This window comes from Vulpes vulpes, chromosome 2, assembly GCF_048418805.1.
Source record: "Vulpes vulpes isolate BD-2025 chromosome 2, VulVul3, whole genome shotgun sequence".
NCBI classification, from domain to species: domain Eukaryota; kingdom Metazoa; phylum Chordata; class Mammalia; order Carnivora; family Canidae; genus Vulpes; species Vulpes vulpes.
In genome coordinates this window covers 85,179,566-85,204,914 of record NC_132781.1, presented here as the reverse complement: position 1 = coordinate 85,204,914, position 25,349 = coordinate 85,179,566, and the positions used below count along the sequence as shown (strand labels likewise).

Below are 25,349 nucleotides of genomic sequence, written 5' to 3'. Positions count from 1 at the left end.
TTAGCATTCAAGTAGTGCTTTTGGCTTCTAAGGGAAAAGTGGTTTTCAGACATTTTTTGGTCCTTTATGGCAGGCATGGGCTTGCACTCATGTGTGTGTCCTCCACAAGTGTTTGGATAGTGACTTAACACAGTGGGTTCCATGCCTTGTGTGGATGAAATGTCCCCAAAGAGTGATTTCTCTCCCATTTTAGTTATCAAGAGACCCTAGAATCATGACTGGCTAACCGCCCAAGAACAGTATGATAATATCTGCCATAAATTCAGGAAAGCAAAAAGAAAAAAAAATTAACAAGGGCAGTAAAATAAAAATGAAGAAAAAGAGACAAGGAAGAGAAAAATGGGAATTGGGGGAGGGCGCTAAGAGTAAAGAGGGAATACTGAAAATAACAGCAACAAAAAGTCCTATCAAGTCAGTGAGCCTAAATGACACATTAACAACCTCACATAAAATAAGCTCCTAATAGTCAAAACATCTTATATTATTTTTAAACGGAAGTGCAAGCAACCCTACGTTCAGAAATACCCACAGTTAAATTTGGAAATACAGTGAAAGGATTTGATTTTTATATACAAACTAGGCAAGTGCTCTGTACTTACAGTGTAAACAAAGTTTCCCAACAGCAGATAATCAGAGGTTTTCCCATTTCCAAATACATTTCCTGTATGACAAGAAGAGAGGCTTATTAGAAATGAAAATCAAAGCGGTCCTTTCAGAATCCTTTCAAAGACAAATCAATTTATAATTGTTGAACAAAAGAAGGGAACCAAGGATTACAGCCTAAACTAGGCTAATTAAAAAGAAAAAGTTATGAGAAGTCTCACAAAGTTGCTATAAATGTGGGTCAAAATGAAAAGCAATTTTCTAATAGCCAACAATGGAGGAGGAAGCCTGACTTGTTAACCAATTCTCAGGATCCATGAGGTAGGGGAAAGAAAAAAAAAATCAAACTAATTGTTCAAGGAAAGACCAATTCTATGGGCACTGAGACAGGAGAAGACATCCTGAACCCTCACTAGAGACTTTTGTTAGCAACACTGGCGAGAGTTTTAGGGAACCTTCTAACTTCCTCTCAATGAAGTTGTTGGCATCAGACCAGACAGGATTCATGAATGCACATCACAGAAGACTGAGGAGCACCAATATGGTGCTAGGCACATGGCTCTTGGAAGGTTTGGCTAATTTGGGGGGAATATTTTAAAGTATCTTGTTACCTAGCAATGACTAACAAATGTGGCTCTAGATGAAGGGAGTGGTGGCTAACAAACACCACGGTTACTGATTAAAAAAAAAAAAACTGAATAACTGAATAATTGGCACCCATTGGCACCATGGGAAAAATTAAGACCTGTGGTACAATACTCAGTACAATATTTTACTTATGCAAATATTCAACAATATTTATTAAAAAATCTCGTATGTAAGGACAAAATCTGGTAGAATAAAGTATGGGACGAGACAGGCAGTATGGCCCCGGTGTGAAGACAAGGAGTAGCTGGGTGAGTCTGGGAAGCACAGACCAGGCTCGGCGTCTGTGACTAGCTGTGCCGTGTTGGTTTACATAATTAATCTCCAAGGAGACTGAGCTTCTTCACTTAAAAGAAGGAGTGGAACTACCTACCCCCAGTGGGGTTTTGCTATTACAATGAGGTCTCATATGTAAGGCTCCAAGCACAGAGCCAATGCTGGGTGCATGTGGCCCGTGCTCCATGCTGTGACCCTACTCTCTGGAGTTTTTGGTGAGAAGTAGTCAGGAAGGGCTGCCTCATAACAGCCCAGCCACCTAGAGACCCCTCGTCTTCGTGGGGGTATTCCACGATTAAGGATATAGGATTTGGTGTGCTAGGTCTCATCTAATATATTATTAATTATTAAATTATTAATTAAATTATTAATTAATATATAATATTTCAAATAAATAAATAACTTATTTATTTGAAAGAGAAAGAGAGAGCAGGGATGGGGGGAGTGGCAGATGGGGAGGGAGAGGAAGGGGAAAGAATCTCAAGCGGACTCAGCCCAGAACCCAGTGTGGGACTTGATCCCACTGCCCCCCAGAGATCAGGACCCGAGCTGAAACCAAGAGCTGGTTGCTCAACCAGCTGAGCCACCCACGTACTCCCCGATGTGCTGGTCTTACGAGCACAGTATTTACAAACTCGTACCTGCAATTAATCTGCAAATTTCCATGCAACCAAATTAACATACTCAGCAATCTACAGAATAACTGAAAATATCTTACGATCACTTCCGACTTGCGGGCTTTTAACCCATGTACACAAGTTATCAAGAATAATATTTGGGTCCGCGTAAGCTGCCTTCTGGTCATGACTGGTTCATCATGAAGGACCCAAAGATTCATTTTAAGATCACGCTGAGAAAAAAAATCTAAAGGCCTGTTGTGGGATTTGTCAGATTCAGCATTTGGATGATTCAGGTACATGATTCATTCTCACACTTTCTGGTCTCTAGGCTCCTTTACACTTAAAAATTCTTGAGGATCCCAAAAAGCTTTTGTTCATGTGGTTTATATCTACCAATGTTTATTTACCAAGTTAGAAATTAAAGCAGAATATTCAAAAAAATGTACCGATTTATCTAAAGATAATAGCAATAAACCCAATACACATAGCATGAACAGATTTTACTTTTCTCCCCAATAAAAAAGGTGAGAAAACTGGCATTGTTTTATATTTTTACAATCTCTTTAATGCTTTGCTTACGAGAAGGCAGCTGGATTCTCAGAGTCAGGTTGAAATACGGGGGAAATCCTACTTCCCAGAGAAAGTTGTAAGGGAGGAGTGTTCTAATCGTCTTTTCTCATGAGTGTGGATATTCTTTGATACTACACCAAAACTCAGCAAGTAGTTTCCTAAAGGTCATGGTGTGGAAGCTGAAACTTGATCAGTGAGCCCTCAGTACCCTATTACATCACAATCAATGGCTCCACTGGACACCCCGATGGATCTTAAAATTCCTGCAGGATTCCGTGACCTCATGAAAGTAGCTGGTTCAGCTCACAAAAATAAATTTTTATTTTATTTATATTTATTTTATTTTTATTAAAAAATAAAAACAATGACTGGCTAATACTGCAAAAATTATGAAACTATGACCTTGGGTTCCCTAAAAAGGTCATCGTGGGTATTTATAAAGGGGTCTATAGGGCATACTTTGAGAACCACTGGAGTGTATATTCAGATGTATCTGTAGCTGCCCTTTATATACTTTCATTTCTTGCGTACCTCATCCTTTCAAAAACCTAAAAAAAAACCCCAAAGCCTCTCCTTATTTGAAAATCAAAAATAAAGCAAAGAAACAACAAACCCCTCAACATTAGAATGTTGAGATGTAATTTACGCCACATGCCATTGACGTGTTAAGAAGAGACAGCACGTGCGCTGGGCCTCGGCGAGGTGTGGGTCCTACAGGCGGCACCCTTTCTGAACTGCCGGGGCCGAACGAATGCAAAGAGGGCCCCAGGATCTGCTCTCTAGGAGCTGGAATTACTCCGGGGGGTCTGTCCTTTCAAACCCTATTCAGGCATTTCACATGCTATTTGGCTTGAGATAACCTTTGAGATTACATTTCTCCTTTTTCTAAGAATGGCAAGAGACAGACGTGCTGAGTCTCTCATAACCGTTATGGGTTCTGCAATTCAAAAATAAACTTCACCTAGAGAATTTGGCTACGGTCCTGTATCATACCCTCAATTTCAATAGAGTGGAAATAATCTAAATGTCCATCAACAGACGAATGGATACACAAAACATGGTAAATCTATACAATGGAGTATCATTCAGCTATAAGGAGTGAAGTAATGATTCGGCCGTGATATGGATGAACCAAGGCCACATATGACAGGATTCCATTCTTATGAAATGTCCGAAATAGGCAAATTCAAGGACAACAATCAGTGGTTGCCAGGGGCTCAGGGCAGAGAGTGTGGGGAGTAACTGATAATGGGTATGGGTTTTTTTTAATGGGGTGATGGAAATGTTCTGGCATTGGATAGTGAGTTTTTTTAAATAAAGATTTTATTTATTTATTCACGAGAGACAGAGAGAGAGAGAGGCAGAGACATAGGCAGAGGGAGAAGCAGGCTCCATATAGGGAGCCCGATGCGGGATGCGATCCCAGGTCTCCAGGATCATGCCCTGGGCCGAAGGCAGGTGCTCAACCGCTGAGCCACCCAGGGATCCCCTGGATAGTGAATTTGTACAATTCTCTGAATATACTAAAAAAAACACTGAACTGTATAATTTAAAAGGGGCAATTTTATGGCATGTGAGTTATTATCTCAAAAAAAAAAAAATCCACTGTGGTTCTCCCGGCCTACTGGAGCCAAGAGGCTATATTTTAATTGGATTCTCTTACCATCATTTCTGTGGCTTAGAAAGTGAGAACCATTCAGGGCACCAGCAGAGAAATTAATGACGAGACGAGACCCTGGGGTCAGGACCCGCAGCCCGCGCCCCGCCTGCAGCGCCCACCCTGCCAGGCGTGGCTCTACCGGCCAGCCGCGCACCCTTCCCTGCACTGCATGCACTCCCTGCTCTTCTGAAGTCTCATTCTTTCTTTTTTTTGTTTTTTTAAGATTTATGTTTTGAGAGAGAGTAGAATGAGAGCGAGCTCAAGGGGGGGGGCAGAGGGTGAGGCAGGCTCCCCCAGAGCGGTGGGGCTCGATGCAGGCCCCAGGGTCACCGTCTGGGATGGAGGCGCCTGACAGAGCCACACAGGCGCCCCTGCAAGTGGGATTCGAACCCAGGACATGGAGCGGCCCCGGTGGCTCAGTGCATCAGGTATCTGCCTCCATCTTCAGCTGTGACCCCGGGGCCGCGATTGAGCCCCATGGCCGGGCCCCAGCCCCGCTCCGTGGGTGAGTCTGCTTCTCCACGGTCCATGTCCTGGCTCACTCGCTCTCCTGAAATACACCAATAACACCCTGGAAGGAAAAAAGGAGAGGAGGGAGGGGAGGGTCTGCATGGGGGAGGGACAGCCTGTGGGGGGGATGATCTGCATAGGGGTGGAATGGTCTGTGGGGGGGGGTAGGGATAGTCTGGGAGGGGGGGAGGGGGATGGCCTGCGGGGGGGATGGTCTGTGGGGGGAGATGACCCTGTCTGGGAGGGGACCGTGTGCAGGGAGGGGACGGCCTGCGGAAGGGGGAACAGCCTGCAAGGGGGGGCAGCCTGCGGGAGGGCCCGCATTTCCCTCGAGGCAGAGGTCTGTGGGTTTCTGGAGACAGGCACCTGGTGGACTTACCATGTGCAGGGCCTCCTGGCAGGTGGGGCAGGACTGTGGTGGGGGAGTTGTCCCCAATTCCCCGGTGCAGGGCGGGCTGGGGCCAAGCAGGTGCAGGGTGGGGGCCTGGGCAGAGCAGGTACGGGGCGGGGGCCTGGGGCCTGAGCAGGTGTGGAGCAGGTGCGCTGCGGGCAGCTCTGTGCTGAGCGGCCACCTGAGCACCTGCCCGGGCGTCGGGATGCACCGGCTCGCCCGTCTCACAACGGGCAGAGTAACGTCACCCCTCAGAACAAGCAGAGTGGACGCTGCTGCTCCGGGGAGAGCATGAAACCCTTAAAGTGTCATTGCAAACCCGGGCTCACGGAGGCGGGCGGACACTGGCATTCCTCATCAGCTTGGGGATGAAGAGCCGGGGCAGGCCTCACAGGTGTAAAGAATGGGCTACATAAAACATTAGCACTATTATGTTCAAACTACGCATCAACAGAGGAAGGAGGGAAAAAAAGAGCCCTAAAATTTAACTCTCTGCAAGTTTGGAAAACATGAGAAGTCGAGAGGAAGGCTTTGCATACATTAAATCACTTTGCTCCCAAAGGAATAATAAAAATCTTTAAAGTGTGTACAGCTTTTGGATGCATGCATTTTAGGTCAAGGAAAACAGCCTAGAGTGAAACTGCTATAATTTTTAACATATATTGACAATGAGTTATTTTTCTGAAAACGCAGAAAGTCATCTCTTAGCATTCATATCCTTTCTACTCACCATACTGAAGGGCTTTCAGTGGAAACCAAAACAGAATAACTGAGTGGAAGAGGCCATTTAAACAATGAACCCAGAAAACCTGAGGGAAAACAAAAATCCATGAGAACCACTTGCGATAAACTAGCTCCGTGAACTCTGACCTTTCTTTTTATCTGTGAGCTGGATTCACAAAACGTGTTTCTGTCGGGCCACGGCTGTGAATTAATAGAACTGACACTTTCTGCCTCTTAGACCTTCATGGGTCATTTATTTATTTTTATGTTTCTCAAAATGTTTTTTCAGCTTCACCGAAATTTTTTCCTGCTTTTTTTAAAAAACCAAGTATGAACAGTTTAAATTTCTGCCCGACCAAGAAAATAACACGTAACGGGAACGTGTAGCTCCCGCGGTTCCTTAGGTGGGGTCGTTTTCAGAATTCTCGGAGAAGAGCCTTCGGGAAGACACAGCGATGGGGCAAGTCCCTACTTTCCCCTTCCCACGTGCAGCAGGGGTGCCAACCTCCGGAAGGTGGTAAAGCATCCCCTCCCCCCTCCCTCCCTCTCTCCCACCTTCCTCTGCACAAACTAAGAATAACGGGGTGGCGCGTAGGCCGTATAATCCCTAAAGGCATCATCGGGGTGACTGGATTCCTACGAGGCTTCCAGGATTTCCAACAATCAGAACCCCATCTAATCGTTACTCCTCTTCTATACTGCATTTTAGGAGCAAAGGGAGCAGGCACCGCGGGTACTTTCTTTGTAGCCGGGATGGGAAAGATTAAGTCATAGAAAAACTGTTTAGAATTCTCATGGCCCTTTGAAGAGTCGCAGTTTTGCCATTGAAAAGGGCTGCTTGCGAGCAAAACTCACGCTAAATAAAAATCGGCATGTATTAATAGTTTTAAGCTGTTCAAACAACAGAAATTAAGTTGCCTGCCTCCCCAAATTTTCCACTGTGATCTCAATCCGCCCCGTTAGCTCACCCAGCCACCCTGGACGGTATGATCCAATTTACGCTCCAATACATTACACATTTGAACTTGTGTTACTCATTAACCTTTGTCTCTTCTCCTCACTATGTCATTACCGCAAGTTTTTATTTGACAGAAAGCACAGGTGGGTGCAAGAAAAATTAGTTCTACTTTTCCATTTTCCTGACCGATACTTATTGTCACATGCTAATCCTTTAACCCCTGTCATGACCTCAGGACCTCCGACCCTTTTTACCATAACAAACGTAATCATCGTCATTCAGGGCAACAATGCTTCTACACTGGGGACCCACAGCAACTGCTGTGTGTACAACTATGCATTTTGTAGCCATTTGTCCCTGAATTTTAAAACACTTAGAAGGGGTTTAATCAAAGATTTTTCACCGAAACCACTAGAACATCCACGTACACTATTAAGAAATGGTTGGCAGCTTGTGTCTAAGTATTGAAAGGGAAGAGAAATTAGTTGCATGATCTATTGGGTTGATCTGATGACTTTTCGAAATGCACAGGCTCTGCGGATAATGAAATACTCTGTGAACAACAAAAGGACAGCAAAGGACACAAGGAACGATGCTTCCACGTGAAAACTACGGACTGCCTTTTCCTTGGCCACCAACCGTCTCAGTGGCCATGTGCGAAGGGTCTGAAACGATGGGACTTTCCAGGAATGGCTCTGGATAATCCTGTGAGGGTCGATTTCTGTTTATAAGCAAGAGTTCCCCGGCCAAGTTTGCGGCTGGGAAGCTAACACGGTGGGGAGCCTGAGCCCTGGTAGACCGCATACTTGTGGCTGAGGCTGATACAAGCCTCCAGGTCGGTGAGAATTACGGCTAGTACCCCAGTAGGCCTGGCACTTTCTCAGCTCTCAAATCTGTCTCTCCAGGAAAACAAGAGTTCACCGTCCATTGTATCTGTCTTGTGACTTGAAAATAGCCACCAGAGATCATTAAAAAAAAAAAAACCAAAACATTACAGCAAGGTGGTCCAATTTAATACAAACTGGACATAAATAAATCTTGAAAAAAATCTAAAAATAAAATGTTAAAAAAAAATAAAAACATAGATACCGCATATTATAACTTACTAATCGTTTTAGGAGAGCATGGTCTAAGATAATTCTCAGCTTTTTAAATTTTTTCCCCTTTTTTTCTAAATCAACCAAGCTCAGTTATTTAAAAAAATGGCAACGAGTTGTGTGTGCATGCCTGGACATGCATGCACGAGGTCTCCGAGGACGAACAACACCCTGGCTATCCACCGGGCACCGGCACTTACAGCTTAGAGGAGCTGGGGCATCGGTTTGCTTTATTCTCTCGGTATGCTGAGGATGAACATCAATGAGGGCTCGGCAAATTAACAGACATTAAAAATATCCTACATTAACCTTCCTAAATGGGAAGAACTGGTTACATCTAAGTATTAGTAACAGGCTAACAAACATGCACTGTATTGGATGGGAAAAGTCCTGAGAAGGTGTATTATTGTATTTGTTGCTTTTATTATTGTTTCAAAGTGGCATCGCCTTGACTGTTACGAGACTAAGCACTTTTTTTTCCTGAACTGAAACCTGAATTACTAACAAATACCAGTGGAAAGACTTTTACAACACAAACTTCGAGGAAAATAAACTATGCAAAAACAAACAAACAAAAAAAAGCAAAAAAAAAAAAAAAAAAAAAAAGAAGAAGAAAAAGAAAAAAAAGAGATTTTTGTGGTTGGTTGGGACCAATAACTGTCACGGACCCCAAGGGATCACAAATCACAAACAGTCCATGACGTGTTTTGTAGGATATAAATTCAGAATGTGATTTTAGATAAAATGTCAGATATTTTATCTTGTATTTAAAATTTTATGACTTGGAATTACTGAGTATTATGACCTAATGAGTTATTGACCAGAGACTATAATGCAAGCTAATACTCTAATGGGGTCAAGGTGACTTGATGGAACAGAAAACCACCACTTTGCACGAGGAAGGACAGACCCTGCTGGTCCTGGACGACCCGTGTAAGGAGTGAGCCTTTCCCCAGGACACTGCAGACACAGAACGGCGAGGGCCTGAGGACACTCATGTCTGTCTTTCAGACCCGATTAACTGCCGTCTGGCAAACTCTAGTGAACTGTGGTTATGTGTTAATTTTATAAGAAAACAAACCAATAGAAACGCTTCTGAGTCCGCATCCGAACCTGCAGCAAACACGACTTGTCACGGTCGGAACCCTGGTGTTTGTGTCCTTAGCTCTGGGAGGCCAGACGCCCCCTGTAATCACAGCAGTCGAGCGAGTCCCACCGCCCACCCCAAACACGTGTGGGGCCGTCGTGTCCTACCTTGGTGTTGAAGTCCAGGGCGTTCTGGGAGGTTTTGTACAATTCAGGATACTTCAACATGTTCTCTTTTCTGCAGGATCTCTCAAATATTCCGAGAGTTAAGGGAGGCATTGCTGTAAACATCTAAAGGGCACACGCTGGTCATTACTTCAAGGAGCCTAGTGCGAGGTGAACTTTAACCTCAAAGTATTTAATATCATATATTAAATTATTGTAAAATTTAATATTAAATAATATTTAATAATAGTCAGGAAAAATCAAACGTCTTAAACTTACCACATTATAAAGACCTATACACCATCTCTCAAAGAGGATCTGTCCAGAAAAGCCATTCACAAAGGCAAACCAGATCTAGGAAGAAAACAACCCCAAAGCCCCCAAATTAGAACATAAAAAACATAAGTGCATCCCTTAGAATCCAAAAACTCAGCCGTTGCATAACAGCAGTGTTAACATATGATTTTCACAACTTTCTTGAAAATGGCATTTCTTTGTTTTGCTTTCTAGCCTGAAGGGGTGCTTTCAGAAGGTATTTGTTATTTAAGTCAGAATTAGTTGCAGTTGTTGAGTCAAAAAAAGAGTCATATTAATAGGCATCGTACATTTAAAGAAAATTAAATAAACCTTATTTTCTAAAAGGCACTTCAGGGAATATATTTTATGTCACTAAATTTTTAGAGCTTTAGCTCCTTTTTAAAATATGTACCTCTTGCTAATTAAAGAGATAACTATGTCCTGGTGATTAAAGAGATAAATTGTTTTGGTTACACAAAAAAACATGTTTCTGTAGAAAATGAAATGACTTTCCTATAACAATATAATCATAATTATTCCATGCTGGCTGCATTCAGATAGCTCATTTATATACACTCCCAGATTTACCCTACTGGAGACCTGTTGTATATAGTGTCAGGTCCTGCTCCTTTCCCTCTTAACAGTACATAACTTTTCTTAAGTTGTTACATATCCTTTAAAATGAGATTAATAGATGTATATCCCCTACAGTGGGACTATAACCATTTCGGGATATTTAGTTTGCTTCCAGTTTTTGCCATTCTACTGAATTCTGAGCCAAATATTCTTGTTCAAAAATCCTGTACATCTTTATTTTCTAAGGACGGATTTTTTTTTTGGTAAGTAAAAGCTACGTTAAGGTATGACTGACATACAAAAGACTGCACACAGTGAGGGTATATAGTTTGGTAAGCTTGGCCATATGTGTACGGTCGTGGAACTGTCATCGTAATGAAGGTGATACACATATCCGTTACCTCTAAAACTTTCCTTGGATCCCTCCTTTTTTTTTTAAAGGATAAATTCTTAGAAGTAGAATTAATGGGTTAAAATTTATAGACTTTTTAATATTTCTTGATAAGTCTAGCCATTGGAATGTGAAATTTGAATTTATATAGTAAAAAAAACCTTGATATCTTGAGTTTATGCTTTCATTAAGCATAAACCTTCAAGTAATAAGGCGTAATGTTCTCATATATTTTGCAATTCTCTTAAAAACAAAAGCCTTCGCTTTGGATACAAAATGAAAGATGCTATCTTAAAAAAACAAAAACAAAAACACCCGTCTCTAACATGCTTAAGACAAATGGAAAATTAAAGTGACTGTTAGTCAAAAACACATATACATTCTTCTAAGAAAGCAGACCTAAAATGTGATTAAAAATCAAAAAAAAAAAAAAAAAATCAAGCTGGTCTGGAAGAGTAAAAAGTCTGGCCTGGCAACGAGATTACATAAACGCACACTCACAAAACCAGAGCATAACGACGACACAAAACCTGTTGGAGGAAAGGAGTCTTGACATGCCAGTCAAGTGAATTTCTGAATCAGAGTCGCAGGGACTCTGCTACACTTCACGTTTCATTTAACCTCATTATGGAAGCATGAATTGCTACAAATTCACCATTTATCAATATGTACCCAGGCTGGCCTCCCTATGAACAGCTTCTGTACCCACATTGATCTTTTTCCTTTTTATAGTGGGAAGGAATGATTGAGCATATATAAAAACGAATGTCTGCTTCATGAGATGGAAAAGAACACAAAGGAGCGATAGCACATGAAAAATAAGTCCAAATTGTGTCAGGGTTGTAACACGCATTACCAACAACAATAACAACAGCATAGGAATCGGAGTCAAATCTGAAATTCTTGTGTGCTTTGCTACATCTGTTTATTGAAAAAAAAAAAAAAAAGAAATTGAACATTTGCCCTAGACTAGGAGCCGGGTCATTCACTCGTACGTGCTTTAAAAGAACTTAGTATGTTTATGCGAAGTTAACTTTATTCTTCTGGTGGTGCTGCTGACTTTACACCTTTTTTTTTTTTTAAGGGTAAGTAGACACAAGGTGACAAAACAGGCTTTAATTCTCTGTATAGTGTTTTCACATTTGGCCTTTTTTCAGATGTGGATTATGTCAATACATATTTGTGATACTCTGGGTGATGGTAATGTTCTCCCCGGAGGGGACTGTGATTTACTGCAGCAATACATGCTGAGAAGCTCTTTGAGATATCTTAGGGTATGATGGAAATACAGGGAATTTTTAAACTCAGAGTTTTAAATTATGGCCTCACTAGTCTATGAAGATGTGATCCAATCATTGTTGGCCTGAAAAAAAGATGCGTACCAAACTTACCCAATGGACATGACCTGGCTCAAACGGCTACAGTCATAAATGTATCTGCACTCATCAGTGCTATATACAATCAGAAAATTACGTTAAATTTGTGCATGAGTAAACATTTGTGAACGCGAATGGTCTCCTAGCTTTGTACGTGACATTCGGTGCTGATTCAAATGCCACCATGAGCTTGAAATTTAAGAACCTCACTCAAAAAAAAAAAAAAAAAAAAAAAAAAACCTCGCTCAAATCAAGTAATATTTACAGAAAGCTTAACATTCAAAATAGTTTGTGAATAAGTGAACATGTCTGCATTCAAAGTTCATTTAAAAAAATGCCCACTTTAACTGCTTTATGGAAGACATGTAGAAATTTTTAAGCGGAAAGCTATCAACACATTTTTCCCTTTTTACTTCCCCTATTGAGAGGTAGGTGAGTATGTTTTTATAAATTACCTTCCTGCAATACAAAATTCCTATTCTAATTTCTTCTTTAAAAAAGGAGACATGACTAGAAGATGAACAGAATCCTTCGATACAGTACCCTACACCTTTACAGAAATATTTTGGCGTTCAAATTTACATATTTCAAAGGAGAAAGAGAAGGTCTTTGATAGTGAAGAGGTCTACCAAACGGCTGACTTCAAGCCCGTCCGATTTGTATTTAAAAGATATATTAGAGAGTGAGAGAGAGAAAAACGATATATTAGAGACACATCCCATACTAAGTAAAACAGCACCTCGATGACTATTAACACATAAAAGCCCCTCTGCTGACTCAGTCGGAAGCATAGATACAAAAATAAAACACCAGTCTTTCTGGGGAGGTGTGGAGGTTATTTAAAATTCATAAGAAATCCATATCCCAGCACAGCGTGCTGGCAAAGTATCACCTCACTGACTTTAATCAAGGCTTCTGCAACTTAGAGACACTTACATTGTTTTGGGATCTTACCAGAAAACCTGGATGCGATCAATCATTTGAAAGAAAAGGTCCTATTTTGCTAGAAGGGAGTCAGATATTTCAGAGAGAGAGAGAGAAAAAGAGAGAGAAAGAGAGGGAGAAATCCCTTTAGAAAGAGCCAGTAATTTCAATGAACACCTAGGGCTGCTGCGGGGCGGCCACCTCGCGTCCGCGTCTTACGCTGCCACCTGCCAAATCTGTATTTACGTGTTTGGCTGTAACTGATGGCAACGGAGGAGCTGGACAGGGACCTTCCTGGCGAGGCAGCCACGGGAAAACCCCTGGCCGCAGATAGTCTATGAAACGCACAGTGTTCCAGGCTATTCCTTTATTAGCAAAGAAACTGCAGACCTGCGTCTCCTGGTATTATTTTCTGAGTTCCACGTCCCAGCAGAGGCGTGGCAGTTAAAGCCTCACAGACTTTCTCCTCATGGACCATTTCTGCATATTAAACAGCAGCTTACAAACGGTCAATGAGTCCTCTGCTCCCACGCCTGGTCAGCACAAAACACTGAAAGGCGAGATTGGAGACTGGCAGTTGTCCTCACCAGAGACACCCCGTGATGTGTTCTCTATTCATTCACGGCGGTGACATGAGCCATTAACATCTGCAGAACTTGTTTTAGCTGGCAAAAGTTGGGTATCTGGGAATGGATTTAAAAGGTCAATTCCTTTCCAAGACAGTTGAACTATATTCAGCATATATTTCTATAAAGTGCTAAAAGAAAAATACCTTAAAAGCGAGATTTCCAGGAGAGTGTAGGACTTAACTTCCTTTCCAACGTGTGAAGAATTTGATCAGTGCTAAATATCTCATGAAGAGGCTTTAAATCCAAAGCCAAGTGAAATTCAGGGCTAATCTAACACAAATCGCATAACCCTGGGTCTGAAACAGAGCGTGCAGGCTCAGTCTTTCATGTGAGTTTAATGTATTTTATTTCCCCCATTAGTACGTTTCCCTCCACCTCATCGTCGATCATCAAATAATCTAGATTTTTAAACAGCAACAGGTTGAGCACTCGCTTCATTTGATAAGATTAAGTTTTTGTAAGAAGGATTACTCTGCCAGTGGCTTTAAGATATTTGTATAAACCGATATTCTTTTCAACAGTATTTGTAAATAAACTGTATAAAACGATATCCTTATGAATATCGGTGTTTGGGACGAGAAGAAAATTAAGAAAAACTGGGACTATAGGAGGGGATTGGGAATCGAGAACTATTAATTCAGAAAAAGAACCACAAATTTGCACATTCACCGAAGACTGCATTTCTGGATCTTGCAAGCTATTTTTATTTTTTTATTTCTATTTTTAAATTTTTTTTTGCAAGCTATTTTTAGAAGTGCATTTTGCTTCAAGAGACAAGACTACCCCAGCGAGAACTGAGCGGTAATGAACAATGAGCTCACAGATTATCCTGTTTACGTCTCCAAGGGTTTGATTATTTTACCTAACGGGTTGTAACCTAATTATAGAATTTTCGTGACCAGTAAATGAAACTGCCCGCATGCTTCGGAACTAAGTGTCAAGGTTTTCCTAGCTGGACTCCTAAGAACTCTGCTCCGTCAACAGCTTAATAAGGACAGAAGCATTCCGACAGAGGGACAGAGGACAGCTGGACGAAGCGGGTGGCAGGCCCCGACCGACGAGCACTGGGGTAACTGTGAAAGCCACTGAGGTCCTTGTTCGCGGTGTTTCTTGGTTGGTGCAAACTATCAGCTCTTAGTGCCCCCTGGCAAATGGTCAGGTTGTGACTCTGGGGACAGAGGTGCAGAAACAGCAGACCAGAGGGCAACGAGTGCGGGGGGAACCTGGGCGGGCTGATGCAGGGGAGGGTGGGTGCTGTGACAGGAGAGGGAGACCAGGGCTCCCTAACCAGCTACGGGGCCCTATCCGCCTGCCGCGGAGCTGCTGGGGCAGCAAGACGCTGGTAACGCCTAGAGTTTAGGACTCACAAATACAGCTGCTGTATGTATAAATGATGAAAAAATGGCTGTTTCAAAAAAAAAAAAAAAAAAAACGGGGGGGAGGCCGCCCCGGTGGCTCAGTGGCTTAGTGCTGCCTTTGGCCCAGGGTGTGATCCTGGAGACCCGGGATCGAGTCCCATGTCAGGTTACCTGCATGGAGCCAGCTTTTCCCTCTTTCTCTCCCTCTCTGTCATGAATAAATAAAATCTTAAAAAAAAAAAAAAAAAAAGAAGCTAAGTCATATATCCATCATGTCCCAGTGAATCATTTAGTTTAATTTATCCACAGGCGCTGTGCTGTCCAGGATGGTGGCCGTTGGCCACATGTGGCTCTTGAACACTTGAAATGGGATTAGTCCAAATTGAGATGTGCTGCTAGTGTAAAATACACACCAGAGTTTAAACACTTAGTATGAAGAATGTGAAATACTACATTAACGATTTTTATAGCAATTCTGTGTTGAAATAGTTTTGAATATACTAAGAAAATATTATTTTATTATTTTATTTTTATTTATTTTTAAAGATTTTATTCATTTATTCACACACACTCTGTGTGTGTCTTCACGAGAGACACAGGGAGAGAGAGAGAGAGGCAGAGACACAGGCAGAGGGAGAAGCAGGCTCCCTGCAGGGAGCCCGACGTGGGACTCGATCTCGGGTCTCTACGGTCACACTGAAAATACTATTTTAAAATTAGCTGGGGCTTTCACTTTTACTTGTTGCTAATGTTAGAGCCTAGAAAATTTGAAATTACATATATTTATTTATGCACTGTATTCCACTGGCAAGCTCCTGGAGGACGGGAACCATGCTTGGTTTACTTTGTAGTTGCTGTGTTTAAGCCCGGTGCTCGGCACCCAGTAGGTGCTGCAAAAACATTTATAAAGCAGAAGGCCGCCTTTTAGAGGTGATGTTGCTGACTGGGGTTAAGTTTTAATTTAAGTTTTTAAATGTTTTTGATTTATTCATGAGAGATGCAGACGGAGAGGCAGAGACACAGGCAGAGGGAAGAGCAGGCTCCCTGCGGGGAAATGGGGGACTCGATCCCGGGACCCCGGGGTCACATCCTGAGCCCAAGGGCAGACGCTCAACCGCTGAGTCACCCGGGCATCCCAAGTTTTAATGTTAATAATAATGTTATATTTGGCATCAGGAAAGGAATACAGAAATTTGTTGCTATCCAGACAAAGGAACTGAATATTCTGAGAATTTCTAAGACAAATTTCTCATTATACCCAGCAATCAACTCAGAAGCCAAAACAGGTCTGGATAGCAAGCGATACTTGTATATTAGTAAGTCTGAAACACAGCAGGAACTACGAGATGACCAATACTAGCAAACCATGTGCGTATCCTTTCTGATTCTACCCCTTAGAACTGCTACCCTCGATTCTATGTCTGTCATTCCCGGACTTTCCTTCTCAATGGTTTTCCATGCGAGTATCCCTAAACAGTAGACTGCATTTCCTGGCATGATTTTGAGATTCATAAAAAAATGCTATGTAGTCTATAGTCTTTTAAAAATACTGAAAACAGCTGAGTAATAATATAATAATAATATATTATATATATATAATATATTCCATTGTATACATATTACTCAGCTGTTAACAGCTGAGTAATAATATAATAATAATATATTATATATATATAAAATATATTCCATTGTATACATATTACTCACCATAGTAATAGACTCATAGACTACATAGCATTTTTTTATGAATCTCAAAATCATGCCAGGAAATGCAGTCTACTGTTTAGCCATTAGAAACGACAAATACCCACCATTTGCTTCGTCGTGGATGGGCCTGGAGGGTATGATGCTGAGTGAAATAAGTCAATCGGTGAAGGACAAACATTATATGGTCTCATTCATTTGGGGAATATAAATAATAATGAAAGGGAATAAAGGGGAAAGGAGAAAAAATGAGTGGAAAATATCAGAAAGGGAGACCGACCATGAGAGACTCCTAACTGGGAAATGAACTAGGGGTGGTGGAAGGGGAGGAGGGCAGGGGGTGGGGGTGACTGGGTGACGGGCACTGAGGGGGGCACTTGATGGGATGAGCATTGGGTGTTATTCTGTATGTTGGCAAATTGAACACCAATAAAAAATAAATGTATTATTAAAAAAATAAAAAAATAAAAAATAAAAGCACTGAAAACAAAACCAAAAAAATAAAAAATAAAATAAAAACACTGAAAACATTACTTGATTAATTCTCATTCAACATACCTTACCGAAACCATGTGACATTTTTAACCAGAAATTTAAACATTAATTATTCTCTGTGGCCAACAGACTTCCACGTGTTTGGAAGTTGTAAAAAGTGGGCCAATGGAGGATTCACCCAAACAACGAGAAACTTTTGAGAATATCTATGCACCCGACAAGAATTTTAAACAACCCGCTATTACCTCAATAATATAGAGGACTATATTCTTGTAGAAGCAGTACAGAATGCACTTGGAGACTCTGTTATAGTTCCAGGCACCATGAACCATCAATAAATTCTTCAGATACTTGAACTAAATGAAACAAAAGCGGAGAAGAGTTAGGATGGAAAAGAATTCGTATTTTTCTCTTCATCCTGTCAGCTGAGACCAATGGTGTGTTTTGCAGAAATGCTGCTTTACCTGAGCTATGGAGTAGTCAGAAGAGTTGGCGGCCTGCAGGCCTTCATTGCCGCTTATGCCAACGCCCACGTGTGCCGTCTGTATCATGCTGACGTCATTGGCTCCATCGCCAATCGCGAGCGTTATGACTTTGACTTGTTTCTTGACCATCTCAACAACTTCAGATTTTTGAAGAGGAGAAACCCTTAAATCAGAGCAAATGATCAATTACCTCTGCTTTCTGGAAAAAAGAAAAAAGGACTTTTGAAATGTCTTTATCTTTTTTTAGATAATCCTGGAGACCCGGGATCTTTTTTTAAAAATTTTATTCATTTATTCATGAGAGACCCAGAGAGAGAGAGAGAGAGAGGCAGGGACACAGGCGGAGGGAGAAGCAGGCTCCATGCAGGGAGCCTGACGCGAGACTCGATCCCGGGACCCCGGGGTCACGGCCTGAGCCAAAGGCAGATGCTCAACCGCTGAGCCACCCGGGTGCCCTGAAATGTCATGATCTGGAAGCATAAAAGAAGCAGAAGATCCAAAAGGGCAGTTCTATGAAGTACCATTATGGAAAAGTCAGTTTTGAAAACGTACAGGTTCCCCATTAACCTGTTTGCCGCTTTGAGAGGAAAAAAATGAAGTCTAAGAGGCAAGGCTCTAGGTCGTGGGCAGAAGCAGGGACGCCCTGTTAAACACTATTTTACCAGCATAGCTGCATTAGTTTGTTAAAGAAATAAGCCCGGGGTTTAGAAATTCCATTCCTTCCTAACAAACAACGCTGACGTTTCAAGGGCTTCGCGTCTGCGCGGCCAATGTCAGGGAAGCGGCCGGGCCAGCCTCGGCCCGTACCAGCCCCGTCCTGTACCCGGGGCAGATCCTCGACGACGTCCCGTCCGCCTAGGATGGCTTCCACCCCAGGTTCAGGGCAGGGGCTCGGCCGCCCCCTGGGCCTGCTGTGGCCCCCACCGGCAGCTGCCCAACGCCGGGGACTGGCGCGGGCCTCCGTCTCCCTCGGAAGGTCCTGCGAGCCAAGGGGGTCCCGCAGCCTCCTACACCGGTGGGGGTCGAGGACAGAGGCGGCAGCACCCGCGGGAACGCCGTGCTGGGTGCTCACCTCGGACCCACGCATCACAGACTGTGGGGTCACTTAAGAGACAGACCCCAGGGCTCACGGGCCGTCGGCACCCGCGTGGTCACTGCACCCGCACGACGACCGGCGACCAGGGGGAACACGACACAAGCGACACAGGGAACGAAGACGACTAATTAAATGCAGAGCAACGACCAACACACACAGTGGGAGTGACAAGGAACACAAGCCAGGTCCAGGCCTGCGTCGAGGCGGAGCGGAGCAGGTGTCCGACGCGCATCGGCCACAGCATGCCCGGGTCCTCCGTTACTCTACGTGAAAACGGACACCGCCGCTCTGCGAGGCCACGTCTGGGGACCTTCCTGAGGCTTCCCCAGGAGCAACTCCTAGCGGCGCATTCTCTGCACGAACATGTCCCTTCCGGAGGCCTCTGCCCTCGGAGCAGCCTGGCTGTTATGTCACGCTGGAGAATCATGACATGGGCCGCGAGCTGCTCGCAGTGAGCCAGGCCCCTCACCATGGCGTTGCCGCCCGGTCCAGGCCAGGCCCCGACCCCGACCCCCGCCGCCTGAGGAGGAACGACGTTCAGCCCCCTCTGGGTTTCCCTTCAGAGCCCGGCAGCTGCACAAAACGACCCCACAGTGACCACAGCAGGGAGTGGGGGGAGTGTCAGCCGTCACGGGCTTCAGCGCTCAGCCCGCGGTTTCCTTCCACGCAATTTTCCCTTCGTTTTCACATTTTATTCCATTTTTTCCTAACAGGCTGATATAAATTGGCGAGCGCGCTGGCTCCAGGCCAGTGTTTAAACACGGGCCACCGCGAACACTTCGTGAACGTCAGCAAGGAGCGCTGGGCGAGAAATGGTCCAAGCGGCAAGCGGGGAGCGGACGCGGAAAGAGAGCAGCAGCCGGCAGCATTTATCAAGTTCCCGTCGCAGTGTAACAGGCTCACCATGTAAGTAAGTGGGAAGTCACACCATGGGATCGATGGAGCTAGAAAACGGGGGTATTTTTTTTCATCGGCTAAATGGGTAATAAAGGAGAAACCTCTGCACGGTGAGCTAACAGTCGTGACTTAAAGCAGCGTCAGAAAAGAGCTGGACCTAACTCTGTTTTCTCTTCTCATGGTCATTACAACCAACCGCTGTTTCCTCCGCCTGATGCTGCAATTTTCAGTGCCCCCAGATTAACGCTGGCTGAGGACTTTCGCCCACCTCGTGTCATTAGCTCAGGTGTTAAAAATGGGAATATTAATCTCCTTTGGCAAGAATGGGCGACGACGCGGTAGGAGGCCTCCCCGTGGCCCCCCTGCAACCGTCACTAGCAGGGGCATCCGCTTCCTCGACAAGCTAACAGCAGACAACAGGCTTGGACGAAGATTCAAGAAACAGTGGAAGCCTTTACATCTGATGTGTTTGACGTGCCTAGGAGGTGGTTGCTTAAGAAGAAAAAAAAAAAGATGTCTGATTTAAGGGAGGATTCACAAAAAAGCAAAATACACACCCATCGGACATTTAACTCCTAAGCGTATAAGCGTGTGACATGGAGCGAAGACCCGACTTTGCACAGGGGCCTGCAGTTTGAGGTTCTGCATGTTTTTTGTGGCAAAAACCTACTCACGCTGGTTCCATCTAAGTGGAGCTCAGAGCATAATGAGGCCTCCACCCCAGTTGACGGTTCTCTCACCTGCTCTACATTAAACAGCATTTTTTATTTTTGACTGCTCACAACGTCTCTCTAGAGCATCACACCTGGTTCTCCTAGCGACAGTTTTGACTGATTCGTAGGAAGCACCCAGTCAACTCACAGACGCAAAAGCGCAGGTGTGTCCTGAAGAATGTCCTTCCAGCTCTGGTGTGACGCGCGGTGGGCACCAACGGTGTGTCTTACTTAGGGAGGGAATGTGGTTCACAGGGACTCAGGTGAGTCAAGCTGAAATCGGTTAAAAATATCTGTTTTTATAGCATCCACTTAAAAAAATTTTTTTCCCTTGCTATCGGGGGTTCCATGATAGCAAAAACAGACTTACAGGACATTTGACAGGAGTGTGGCATAGAGCTCTTTGATGTACTTGCCAGCACTCCATAATTTCAGAGGATGCGCACATCAGAGTGGGCCGCAGGAGGCTTCCTTGACCAGTTAGAATCTGACGTGGCCCTGACGAGGGGAGGAGAGCTCACGTCAGGCAAAAGGAATAGCACACACTAAGTTTCTTCACGTTCAAAATTACCTAGAATGTATTCCTTCTACCATTGTCCTTCCATCTAACCGAAGGTCGCTAACTGAATTCACACGTGACAGTTTACTTTCTTGACTTCTGTACGCATGCTCCTCTATTTGTACACTTTCCAGAATAGTCTAGAGCAACCTCACTACATGCTAATTCTTCCAAATGTCTATAAAAAAAAATCATATATCCACAGTTGGAATAGCTGAAACCTAAATTTTACAAATGCCAATAGTGACCCAATGTGTAATTCAAAAACATCACAAAAGCACAGCTTTCTAATCCAGATTTTTTTTTTTTTTTTTTTTGGTAAACCACGCACGGATCTGCACCAGGATTTAAATTATACTTAGTCCTCTTCTCCTCCACTGTTGCTCCTTCATCTTTAGGAGAAGTCAGAGCCTCTGTGGAAAAAGACTACGTGCCCAGCCTGTGCTGTGAAGGCCCCGCAGTCTTCCTGTGACTACACAGAAGGGGGTTCTCCGTGGTGCAACCGAGCTGGGCTCTGAGTGCAAAAGTGTTCTTCAAAGAGGATTTTGGCTGTAGTTTCTGCACATGCTGTTCATTATTTTTTCTTATTTGCTACGTAATAGCTCTCATTGCCCTGTGAACATTAGATCAGAACACTGGAAAATTTTCCCATTTAAGCGGAAGGTATATAGGGTGGCACGTCTTAAAAGCCTCACTCTGCACTCTTTCAATGGGATTAGCTAAACGAGATCACCCTTTCAAATGGAATATGGATAAAGATTGTATGTGCAGAACACATAATAAAGAATATTTTAGGGGACTTTTTACAGGTAGCCAAAAGGAGTACAATAATTTACCTTACTGTATTGTGTTTTTAGGTTAATGACCTAAAAAATCTCATAGATACACTAGAAATTATGTTGATAATACATCATCTCAAGAACATAGGGTGGACTTAAAAGTTAATATAAAGTTGTCATTAGAAGTGAATCTAGAAAAAAAAAATGTTAAGAGCATGGAGGAAGATAGTATTTAACTATCCTGAGATTTTTTTTATAGAGCCCCCGTGTTTACTAAGCTTGGGGGCTGCTCCTAGTGACTATCTGGAGATCAGGATCATTAATTAGTGGGGGCTCTGCTGTATTTTCCTACACAACATACTTCCTAAGATTTCTCCTTGTGGATATTGGTCTGTTTATTCCCTACTGAGTCCTATTCTGAAAAAAAAATCATAAAAAGAGAGGAAAAAAATCTAACAGAAAACCTTTTTGAGGTCTTGACTCTTCTTCGAACTAAAATGCATTAGGCTCCTTTGTAACGTTTTGAATTGAAGAGGAATTAAAATTTGGCAAAAAAAAAAATTGGTTATTTGTACCAGAATCACATCAATGTGGTAACATTTCTAGAAACTCATCATCAATTTCCTTATTACTGGAATGAAAAGAGCCGCTTACATAACATCCCCCAAGCTATACTTGGCATATGGTATGTAATGAAACATTCTACCCGGAGAACTGTGTTATTCAAATGACTGGAGAGTGAGTACTTCCTCGCCTCCAAAGCAACATCTGTGGAGTCACTGTGTAGTCAGAGGCATCAAGGGGGCCTTATAATACGGGGAGTGAGTCTATGGGAATAAAATACGGAGAGCCTTTCCACAAGATAAAAAAGGCAAAGTAACTTTTAAAAAGATGTCTTTTTGCAATGCATTTTCTTTATTCATTCATTTAGTTAGTTCATTTGTTTGTGAATTAGTAGGCTCCATGCCCCAGGGTGGGTGGGGCTTGAGCTCATGACTCTGAGATCAAGACCTGAGCTGAGATTAAGAGTCTGATGCTTAACCCACTGAATCACCCACAAGCCCCTGCAATGCATTTTTGGATGCAAAACTACTACTACTACTAATACTACTACTACTACTATTACTACTTCTTTTTTTTAGAATTCAGGTTGTTATAGGTAAACTACTACTGTCTCCACTTTAAATGGTTCTGATAAAATTTAAATAGGGACTGATTGTATGGATAGTGGACATTTGAATACAATGTGTGTGTGTGTTCACACCAAACTACGAGCTGGCAACTATACCTCATACAAACCCCAAAAAGAAAATTCCTGATAATAGAAATCTTTATTATTGTATTCACACCAGAGAACCATCTGTCCACAGTGAGACTGTTTATTTTCTTTTTTTTTCTTTCTCTCTCTCTTCCTTACTTTCTCTCTCTCTCTTTCTTTCCCTTTCTCCTTTATTTTCTTAATATCATCTGGTTATCTGGAACCTAGCACTATATTTAGCCCAGAGCAGAGGTAAAGATGGTACTGGAACTGGACAAATGGTAATTTTGTAAAAATAAGAAATTCATCATCCTCTTATGTTATTATACGAACACTACGACTCTTACTCATTTTTCACTGTGCACTGCTAGGAGGCCAAGTATGTTTAATCTGCTTTGTATCTAGATGGCAGATGAAGTGCATAAAGGAGATTGGATTCTCCAGGCTTTCTCACAGGGATAGGAAAAATTATTTCAATCAAGATTGAAAATTATTAAGTGGAGAAGAAACATACCACTTCTTCAAGCGAAAGTGGGCATATTCAGAATGGGTTAGAGCCAGGTGACAGGGGGCCTCTGCATGTCAGGATAAGAAAGTCTGACTATCACAGCTAGCTCTAAGCAACAGGAGATACTGATTAAAAAGCATTTCTGCCAAAAAAAAAAAAAAAAAAAAAGAGCATGGGACAAGCCTTGCTTTAAAAATATGAGTTTGGGGTAAGCCTGGGTGGCTCAGTGGTTTAGCGCCCCATTCAGCTCAGGGCGTGATCCTGGGGTTCCGGGATCGGCTTCTGCATCGGGCTCCCCGCAAGGAGCCTGTTTCTCCCTCTGCCTGTGTCTCTGCCTCTCTCTCTCTCTCTGTGTCTCTCATGAACGAATAAATAAAATTAAAAAAATGAATTTGGATTACCCACCAAAATGTACCTTTTTAATATAGGTAGATACCTATACCTATCTGTATATATGTATCTGAATTGAAAAGAAAATGAAACACAGGGCGTGGGGTAGGGGGTTTTGAATGAAACTGGAATCAGAGATGACCCTGAGTTTTCCAACGTGAGTGACTGAGAAAATGACGGTCTAAACATTAATAGAAAAGGCCGGGAGATTTATAGAGGAAAATTCTTAGGGAAGTTCAGATAGCAGTGGGATATCCTGGTGGCATCATTAAGTACTGATTGAAGAGTCAGAACTAGGCTCAGAAAAGAAATGCAGAACTGCAGATGCGCATTCAGGCTTCACTCACTCATCAAGTGTCTAATTATCCCTTAGGATGTGATGAAATTTCTGTGGAAGAATATAAAGGGCGGGAAGGAGAACAAAGTACAAGATCTTAGGACCTTCCTTTTGCCCCTAAATGTCATTCATTTAAGAACTTTTATTCTTAAGAACTGCTGCACCAGGAGTTACTCTCATGAGCCTACATATAGGACAGTGGTTCTCTACGGACTCTTGCTGCACGGAGGCACGAGTGGTGGGAGAGACAGAAACCTCTCCAGCATGGTTCAAGGTCTAGCTACCTTTCTCCGTCTACAGGAGAGCTGTGCTGGCCGCTGGAAAGTGTATCTCCTCAAGAAGGACTAGAGCGCTTCCCCTTTCTAGCTCTGTCCTTCTGTGACCTTGCTGTCAGAGTGGGGAGAGCTACGGCCTCCATCTCTTCCCATTCTCGGCCCTTGGTTGGAGCCCACGTGGGCATGGGCTCTCTTCCCTTTTCTTGTGACTCTTTAGGCTGTAAGAAAACTAGCTTTCCTTTCCTTTCTTCCTTCCCTCCCGCCTTTTTAGGAATTCTCGCCTATGTAAAATGAGTTTCACCAAATTTTCTCTCTCCTTAGAAACACCTAGTGGAAGATGAAACAAGGGGTTGTGCTGGCTACTGACAGAAATTGAAATAAAATCCTGAAGATGCCAGGAGCTAAAGAAGCTTGGTTAAAAAAAAAAAAAAAAGAAGCTTGGTAAATTTGAGGGTCACGACTAGTAAAACTCTATGAGAAACCCTTGGAGAGACATGGAGTAGAGGATACCTGTTGGGAGGTAAATGGCTTAGAAGTAAAGAGTGGTGTGCCAGGGGCCACAGATAAACAAATAGGCAAGCGAGGTTTTCAGTGGGACTGCTCACTCCCTGTGCCTGGGTAAGCCCACCCGACCAGGGGCAGGGAGGTGAGACTGGGCTGGATGGAGCAGAAGGGCTCCTCTCTCACTGTAACTGAAAACTTTGGTATAGGCTTGGAGCTTGTGGAAACTCAGAGTCCCTCAAGTCACATGCCTGAAAGGCTCCCCAATTCCAGGAGTGTGTCCAATGCCCTAAATCCAAGACCCCAGGAAAGTTCCAACTTCATACCTTGGAACCGGAAAGTTAGAGTTTTCTAGTCAACCTTGGGGCATGGAGCCAGGCAGGGACAGGTGCCAATGACACGGGTGTGTTAACAGAGCCTTCAGTGTTGCCTTACCTGGGTAATTCCACCAAAACGTGGCTGCCTCTCACAACAGCAATATTGGGCAAAGGAACAAG

At 43.2% G+C, this 25,349-nt stretch overlaps 1 protein-coding gene across 6 annotated transcripts in view; it reads right to left on the bottom strand.

The window, feature by feature from the left end:
* The window catches only part of ATP8A1 (ATPase phospholipid transporting 8A1), a 223,950-nt gene that overhangs the window by 37,525 nt on the left and 161,076 nt on the right, over window positions 1-25,349 (bottom strand). For all 6 annotated transcript variants that reach the window (XM_072749097.1, XM_072749099.1, XM_072749096.1 and 3 more), the window contains 6 exons: window positions 17,519-17,702; window positions 17,300-17,410; window positions 9,584-9,658; window positions 9,308-9,430; window positions 6,006-6,084; window positions 600-661 (listed from right to left, as the gene is read on the bottom strand). In XM_072749097.1, coding sequence (XP_072605198.1) covers window positions 600-661; window positions 6,006-6,084; window positions 9,308-9,430; window positions 9,584-9,658; window positions 17,300-17,410; window positions 17,519-17,702 — 634 coding nt within the window. The remainder of the gene's footprint in view (window positions 1-599; window positions 662-6,005; window positions 6,085-9,307; window positions 9,431-9,583; window positions 9,659-17,299; window positions 17,411-17,518; window positions 17,703-25,349) is intronic.